This window comes from Canis lupus, chromosome 8 (genome assembly GCF_048164855.1).
Source record: "Canis lupus baileyi chromosome 8, mCanLup2.hap1, whole genome shotgun sequence".
In the NCBI taxonomy this organism is placed as follows: Eukaryota; Metazoa; Chordata; class Mammalia; order Carnivora; family Canidae; genus Canis; species Canis lupus.
In genome coordinates this window covers 46,181,379-46,188,986 of record NC_132845.1, presented here as the reverse complement: position 1 = coordinate 46,188,986, position 7,608 = coordinate 46,181,379, and the positions used below count along the sequence as shown (strand labels likewise).

Sequence of the window (7,608 nt, the reverse complement as noted above, 5' to 3'; positions counted from 1 at the left end):
GGCTGTGAACCCCGAGGACATCCCCACGGCCGAAGGAAGGACCAACAAAGACTATCACTACAGACACAGGCACTGCTCCCGGAGGCGACGGTACAGGGTCCACCGGAGGCGGCGACGCTCCTGCCGGAGGCGCCGCAGACGGGCCTGCAGGCACAGGAGACATCACCGAGGTCCGGCTGGTCCCCAGCCCTGCCCCTCACGGCCCCCAGCCCCATCCCCACGGCCCCCCAACCAGAACTCTTTCCCAACAGGCTCCAGAAGGGTCAGGAGGAGGAGATACAGGAGGTGCCACTAAACCTTCCCGGGCCCATTGGCACCCCCGGCTGGAAAGTAAGGAAAAGTCACCCGCCGGAGAACCACCTCGCGAGACAACGGCGATCCCCCGACCTGGGATGCCCAAGCCCTGAGTTTGCAAGGAGCCCACAAAATTGTGACTAAAATGAGCCCGAGTCATCTGCCAAATAAAGCTTGAGATAATACACTTGCTGTTGGGGTCTCCTTTGAGATAATACACTTGCTGTCGGGGTCCCCCTTTGAGATAAATACACTTGCTGTCGGGGTCCCCTTTGCGCAAAATGGCACAGAGACTATCTACGAATAAATCCCATACCATGCTGGCATGTCACCCTGTAACCCTATGGGTGTCCTCGTCACCCAGAGCCAGGGTTCATGCTGCCCCTCGCTACTCTGCCTAATGGATGGATGCTGGGTAACTGGGGATAGTGTGAGTTGTACAGAGATGGATGGCAGGTCTGGTGTGCTCCAGCAAGAACAAGGCCAGGATGGAGGGAATCAAAGTCCAGCCAGGGTAATGCAGGGCCTTGTAGACCAAGCGTTTGAGGCCCTACATTACCACAAGCCTCTAGGGCCCTGTTGGTAGGGCCTGCTCCCTCTGGAGGCTCTAGGGCAGAACCTATTTCTGCCTCTGAAGCTCCTCCTGAGTGAAATTCCCCGGCCTCTCTTCTAAGGACACTACTGAGTGCAGTTAGGGCCCACCCAGACAATCCAGGCTAGTCTCCCCACCTCAAGAGCCCTGGAGGAGGGTCCTTATTCAGCTAAAGATTTGGGGCAGAAAATTGGCAGGAATCCATTTTCCATCCCAAGTGCTCAGAAAGGACTGATTGTGTGGTACGGGCAGGCGTAGAGAGACCTGTGACCCCTCCCTGGGATCAAGTCCCACATGGGGCTCCCCGCAGGGAGCTTCTTCCTCTGTGACTCTGCCTCTGTCTCTCAATAAATACATAAAAAATCTTAAAAAAAAAAAAAAAAAAAGAGAGACCTGTGACCCAAAGAGTTAGTAGGGTTTTTTTTTTTTTCTAAGAGCATAGCTTAATATACATATTACATATATGTAATATATAATATGTAATATATATATGTAATATATATTAGCTTAGTACATATGTACTTATACATATTATATAGCTTAATATACATATTAAGCTATGCTCAATATACATAGGGTGCAAGTTTTAAGTGCACCTGTGTAGCCTCCCCTGACTCACCCTCTTCCTGGGCCCCAGGCCAAGAAATCAGATGTGTCCCGGCTCTCCCTTCCCTCATGCCAACTACCCACTCCCCAAAAGTAGCCACTCTTCTGACCCATCTTCACATACTGTCAACAGCTCTCTTGGGCTGGGTATTTCTGGAATGTGGGGAGGAGTCTATGTGCTCTCCTGCTTCTGGAAATCCTATCCCCAACTGCCATCTCAGCTAAAGGGGGGGGGGGGGGGGACTTTTGCCAGCACAAACGAGGCCTGGTGGAGGAGGCAACATGGCTAGGCGAGGCAGCTGGCCTGGAATTCTGACTGGGCCCCAGCCTGCAGGTGGTGGGAGCTCAGGGGGGCTGCTGGCAGCCCAGGTTTGAGTCAGATGTTGGCCTGGGGCTCAGGTATCCAAGGGTGGGGGTGGGGGCTCCAGGGGCCCCTTTGTGATGTCAGCGCCCTGCCTACTGTCCTCACGGCCCACCACTCCCCCCACAGTGGCCTTCCCTCCCAGTCTGGAGAGGCAGCCAGAGCTGGCGATGGGTTCCCATTGTGCCAAGCTCGGCACAGGCCACAGCCGGGGCCACGAATCCTCCATGAAGAAGCTCATGGCCTGCGTGAGTCAGGATAACTTCTCCTTGTCGTCAGAAGGCGAGGAAGAGGAGGAGGGAGAGGAGGAGGAGGAGGAGGAGGAGGAAGAGGAGGAGCTCCCGGTGCAGGGCAAGCTGCTGCTGATGGAGGCCGAGAGGCAGGAGGAGGAGGGCGCCGAGGAAGACCCCGTGGCCCAGCAGAGCCCCGAGCCCAAGCAGACGCACTCCTGACCCACGACGGTGGCCCAGGAAGACATTCCTGCCACTGTTCCAGCGAGAAGAACTTTCAGAAAAGAGTCAATAAAAAGTCTCCAAGGACTTCTCGCCTCCTGTGGTGTTATATGGGCGTGTGTGTGTGTGTGTGTGTGTGTGTGTGTGTGTGTGTGTGTTTCGGGAGGGTTGGAGAGCAGCAGTCCGCCACCCCTGATCCTGCTGTCCAGCCAGAAGTTCTCACAGGGCCCACCCCATGACTTCTCAGCCACCCTCTCCAGCTTTTGTTGGTGGGGGGGGAATGTGGTCAGCCCGTCCTGCCTGTGGGGGGGGCAGGGGAAGCAGGAGATTCCTCTCTGGGTCTGGGCAGGTGCAGGCGGAAAGCACCCAAAGGGCCAGCAAGCACAGACCTGGGCTCAAATCTCTTTCTGCTAGTTGTGTGACCTTGAGCAAGTCCCAGTCTGTCTCTGAGCCTCAGCCTGGCCCTTCCCTGTTGAAGGGTGAGATTAACTGTGACCACAGGCTAATCGTTTGGGAGAAGTACCCGCAGGGGTGGGTGGGATCAGGCCTGGCAGGCAGTGAGTGTGTAAGACAGGAAGTGTTGCTGGGGTCACGGTGGCTGCACCTGCCACACTGGCCCTGGTTTGAGGGGCAGAGCTTACGGAAGGGTCTGGAGTCCTCTGCTACTATCTTCACACCCAAGGTGACCATCTGTGCCCTGCCCCCTGCCCCCTGCCCCCAGAGGCTGACTTCTAGTTTATGAAGGGGTCCAGCTGCCACTGCCCTCATCACAGCAACAGGCAGAGGGAGCCCAGAGAAGCTGCCAGGTCCAGATGCAGAACCCAGGCCGCTGGCTGGTGTCTGCTTACTCCGGCCTTCAGGAAGCTTCAGAACGTGTCTCTCACCCATCCTGCCCTGGCTCCCTTAACCCTTCTCTTCCCAAAAGGAAGGACAAATGTGTTCACCCCCACTTCCCTCAGTCCCCCAAGGACCAGCCATCCGGGCCCGAGAAGGGTCTTGATCAGGGCTGCTGGGGGTTACAGTATTTCCAGGGGAGTCTCAGGTTCTCTGGGAGCAGATGTGAGGGTAGGGAGTAGCCCCGAGTTCCTCGAAGGGGAGGCTGCTGCTGACGCCTGCAGAGGGCGAGTGACGTCGGAAGGAAGAGGCCCCACTGTAACCCGGTGGGCCAGTGGGGTCCTTCTGTCCACCTGCCCCATCGTCTTCCTGGCAAACCTCTGTCGAGCCCCTGCTGTGCGCCAGGCACGATGGGCCCTGAGATGAATAAGGCACAGTCTCTGTCCCACTATGCACTCGAGGGTGGGGGTGTGGGGGGTCAGCCGTGGAGGGTCAGTGGGAGGGTGCGGGGTAGGGGGGAGAAGGTGAGAAGATGGGAGGGGTGGGGGAGAGTAGGAGAGGGTGGGCGAGATGGCCCAGAGACCCAGTCTTCACAGAGTGGCCCAGCACTGACCACCGCCCCCCACCAGCCCCACGGAGCCCACACAAGGCAGAGCCATTAGGACAGAGCCACCTGTGCCCTCTGTGATCCCCACGGACCCTTTAGGGACCAGAAGGCAAGAACGGAAGGGGCCAGACCTGGATTTGAATCCTGGCTCTGCCACCGACGAGCTGTGGGACTCTGGGCTGGTCCCTCCACCTCTCTGGGCCTGCTTCCCCTTTGGAACATCTACTAATCACACCTACTTCCCAGGGTGCATTAGTTTCTCAGGGCTGCTAGAACAAATTATCACAGATTTGCTGGCGTAAGGCAACAGAGGTTTATTCTATCACAGTCTACAGGCAAAGAAGTGTGAGATGAAGGCACCAGCAGGGCCACGCTCCCTCGGGAGGTCCTGGGGGAGAATCCTGCCTGCCTTGACCAGTTCACGGTGGCCCCAGGCCCTCCTCGGCTGATGGCCCCGTCACTCTAATCTCTGCCTCTGCCCCCACATGGCCTTTGTCCCCTCATCTTGTGTCTCACAAGGACACCTGTCTGTGGGCGTGGGGGCCCACCTGGATGCTCTCAAGATCCTTCATCTACTTAAAGATCCTCTTTCCAGATATGCTCACTGTGATGGGTGCCAGGGGTTGGGACACGGACGTAGCTTTTGGGGGCCACCGTCCAGCCCACCACACGGGGTCACTGGGAGGCTCCAGGGCAGAGCTGCCTAGACGGGGTTGGGCCCGGAGGCCAGCCACACAGAAGTGCTTGGGAAACGAGAGCCGTGTCTGCCCTGCCTGGTGGGATGTGCTTAGCACCCACCTACAACAAAAGCAGCCTCAAAACCAGAGGCAGAGCAGCGCATGAGCAACGGAGAGAAGCAGAGGTTGGCTGGGGGAGGGGAGGGAGGTCCATGGTGGGGCCGGTGGGAGACACAGGTGCGAGAGGCCAGGAGCTAGGCCCAGGGGCTTCGGCCAAGTGTGGGGGGAGCTGTGGCGGCTGCACACTGAGCGCTGGACGGGGGCGCTCCAACGGGGCCACGTGCAGACGCAGGAGCTGGGACAGCTGAGCAGGGCCAGGGTGTGTGACCAGGACAGGGGGGCTCCACCCGCAGGGAGGGGAGCAGGCGGGAATCAAGAGAAAGGCAGGCTCTCGGGGGCTCCTGGGGCTTGCCAGGCATCTGGGGCTCAGAAGGATACCCACGAAGGAAGGAACGACGTCCCTTTGGTGGATAAGGAAACCAAGCCTTGAAAACCAAAATACTCCACCCAAGACTGGATATGAGGGCAAACTGGGGTTGGAACCGAGCTCTAAGCACCCCAGCTTTAAATCTTGCAGAGGAGCTGAGCTCACCAGGAAGACCCCAGGCCCACCCAGCAGTCGGGCCTCTTACTTATCCAACCATCCAACGCCTGCCCACCCACCGTCTGGCTCATGCACCAGTCATGCACCTGACCAGCCCACCACCCACCTAGCTGGTCCTCTGCACTGGGGTCAGAGAGGTGTTCCTGGCTACCACGCAGCGTGGGGGGAATGAAGAGACGCACTGGGGGTGCTTAGACAAAGGGTATTGAGCTCTTTCTGGGAGCTGGCCCCGAGCCAACCGCTGGATGGAGATTCTCTCATTTAAATTGTCCAATGCCCAGGGGGGGTGGAGGGGGAATTCTTATTGTCTTTGTTCTACAAGCCAGGGAACTGGGACGCAGAGAGGCGAATGCCCCGATGAGTGACCAGAGGGGAGAGGAAGCAGCAGATCTGGGACGTAGGCCCAGCTCATCTGACCCAAGGGTCTCTACTTTTTTAATTAATTAATTAATTAATTAATTAATTAATTAATTAATTAAAGATTTTCTCTATTTATTCAAGAGAGACAGAGAGAGAAGCAGAGACACAGGCAGAGGGAGAAGCAGGTCCCATGCAGGGAGCCCGATGTGGGACTCGATCCTGGGACTCCAGGACTCTAGGATCACGCCCTGAGCTGAAGGCAGGCGCTTAACCGCTGAGCCACCCAGGCATCCCGGGTCCCTACTTTTAACCAACAGATGGGACTCCCCCTAAGTGTCCCTGCAGATGGCCCTGCCCTGGGGTGAGGGTAACGGGCAGGGGCTTTGTCCTGGCCTGGCCACATCTGTTACACTCCAGTGGCCTGTGCCATCACAATCAGCCCCAACTATATAACCAGAGGCCGCCAGGGCCTCTGTAAAGCTGGGTGTGCTGCAAGAGGAGGAGGAGGAGGAGGAGGCCTCTGCCCCTCCAAGCGTGGCCTCCCATGGACACCAAGACACAGAGCCTGCCCATCACCCACACCCAGCCCCACAGCAACTCCCGGCCCCAAGGCCACACCTGCAGCCAGTGCACCTGCAGCTCCCACTGCCAAACCTGCAGCCAGAGCTGCAGCCAGAGCCGGAGCTCCAGCCAGAGCCCAACTGGCCACCACAGCTCGTCTGGCCATCAGAGCCAGAGCCCGCACCCCACCCTGCCACCGAGGCACCAAAAACACACCAGGCACTCCCACCACTGTCCCCCTCGGCCCACCACCCATTCCTGCAGCTATCCCAAGAACAGAAAGAACTTCGAAGGAAAGGTGAACAAGAGGAAGGTGGTCAAGAGGAGCCAGCAGGTGTATAAAACAAAGAGGCGGAACTCAGGTATCTTTCAAGCAGGTGGGAAGGGGCCGCAAGGTCCTCCCTTGCCCAGGTGAGGGGGAGCAGCCCACCTGCAGTAGTGAGACAAAGGCTGCGTGAGCCTGCGAGCCAAAGCACAGAGGAGCCATAGGCCAGGGTGACCAGGGAGCCGTACAGATGATGCACTGATGGACCAGTTCTTGAAATGAATTGGAGCAGGTTGATTGGGAGGGTGGACACACTACGGATTAGCTTAGATGGAAGCATGGATGGGTGGATGAGAGGCTGGATGGGTAAGTCATTAGAAGATTGGTTGGTAGAAGGATGGGTGACAGATGGGTTAGGTGGTTGGTTGAGGCAGCAGAGGAAAGCGGGAGGGAGGGTTGAAATGATCTATTGAACGACTGGAAAGCAGAATGGATGTTGCATGGTGAGTAAACTGGATTGATGTGCTCGTAGGGTAACAAAGCAGTCCTTTGAACCAATGGTTGATCAGATTAGTTGGCTGTGGTAGGAGGGATGTGGTTGGTGAATGGGTGCTGAATTGGTTGGACATAGTTGGGACAGCTGAAGGTAGGAGGATCGATGAGAGGATGGCTGAACTGGTTAAACGATGATTGGATAGGTGGGTGGACGATCAGATTAGTGGATGATGGTTAACCTCGATGGATGAATGCAATGGATGGATGCACAGGTGTTTGGACAGAATGAATGGGCAGCCTGGACCTAGTTTAATGAAGTCATGATGGATAAATGGATGGACTAGGTGAATTCATGGATGGGTGGGTGATAAATGGGACAAATGGATAGATTCGCAGAAGACCCTTTAGATCCTGCCCGTCTAAGAAGCTCTATCTCCACACCACATATTTAGTTACAAATGGGTTCAAACCCCAAAGAAGGAAGCGAGTGCATGAAGCATTTTGCTACTAAAAGTCCCTGTCCCATTCCCATCCCTTAGGGCGGAAATAGAACTGAGAAGGCACCCCATGGCTTGTTCCTGTGTTGGTTTCACCCAAGTAAGAAGGGCCATCACGCGTGGAAGGCTAGAAGGAAGTCCACCTTTGTGCAGGAACATGTTACTACAGTGATTTCTATGCAACATTGATTAAAGCTTGTACACCGGATGACTATTCCTTGAGTGGGCATTTTGATTTCACTAACAAGGTCACGTGTTTGGGGGCCTGGTGTGGAAGCTGGAAGCAGGGAAGAGGCTGTGAAAGGAGCAGGGGTGTGGCTTGTGATGGGACCTCGTGCAGGTG

The 7,608-nt window shown here is 56.6% G+C and overlaps 2 protein-coding genes across 4 annotated transcripts; both read left to right on the top strand.

Annotated features, from left to right (window-relative positions):
• Positions 1-687: 687 nt before the first annotated feature.
• On the top strand, positions 688-2,392 carry PRM3 (protamine 3). Of its 3 annotated transcripts, none has more exons than XM_072835803.1 (2): positions 688-709; positions 1,983-2,392. In XM_072835803.1, the coding sequence occupies exons 1-2, from the start codon at positions 703-705 to the stop codon at positions 2,303-2,305; spliced, it is 330 nt and encodes a 109-aa protein (XP_072691904.1). In that variant the 5' UTR covers positions 688-702; the 3' UTR covers positions 2,306-2,392. The 3 variants fall into 3 exon arrangements, with proteins under 3 accessions (XP_072691904.1, XP_072691903.1, XP_072691905.1); XM_072835802.1 differs by lacking the exon at positions 688-709 and adding an exon at positions 1,760-1,826; XM_072835804.1 differs by lacking the exon at positions 688-709 and adding an exon at positions 1,858-1,891.
• A 3,522-nt stretch (positions 2,393-5,914) lies between these two features.
• Positions 5,915-7,473, top strand: TNP2 (transition protein 2). Its single transcript, XM_072835801.1, has 2 exons — positions 5,915-6,370; positions 7,308-7,473. Exons 1-2 carry the CDS (start codon positions 5,992-5,994, stop codon positions 7,316-7,318), a joined length of 390 nt encoding a protein of 129 aa, XP_072691902.1. The 5' UTR covers positions 5,915-5,991; the 3' UTR covers positions 7,319-7,473.
• Positions 7,474-7,608: the final 135 nt, after the last annotated feature.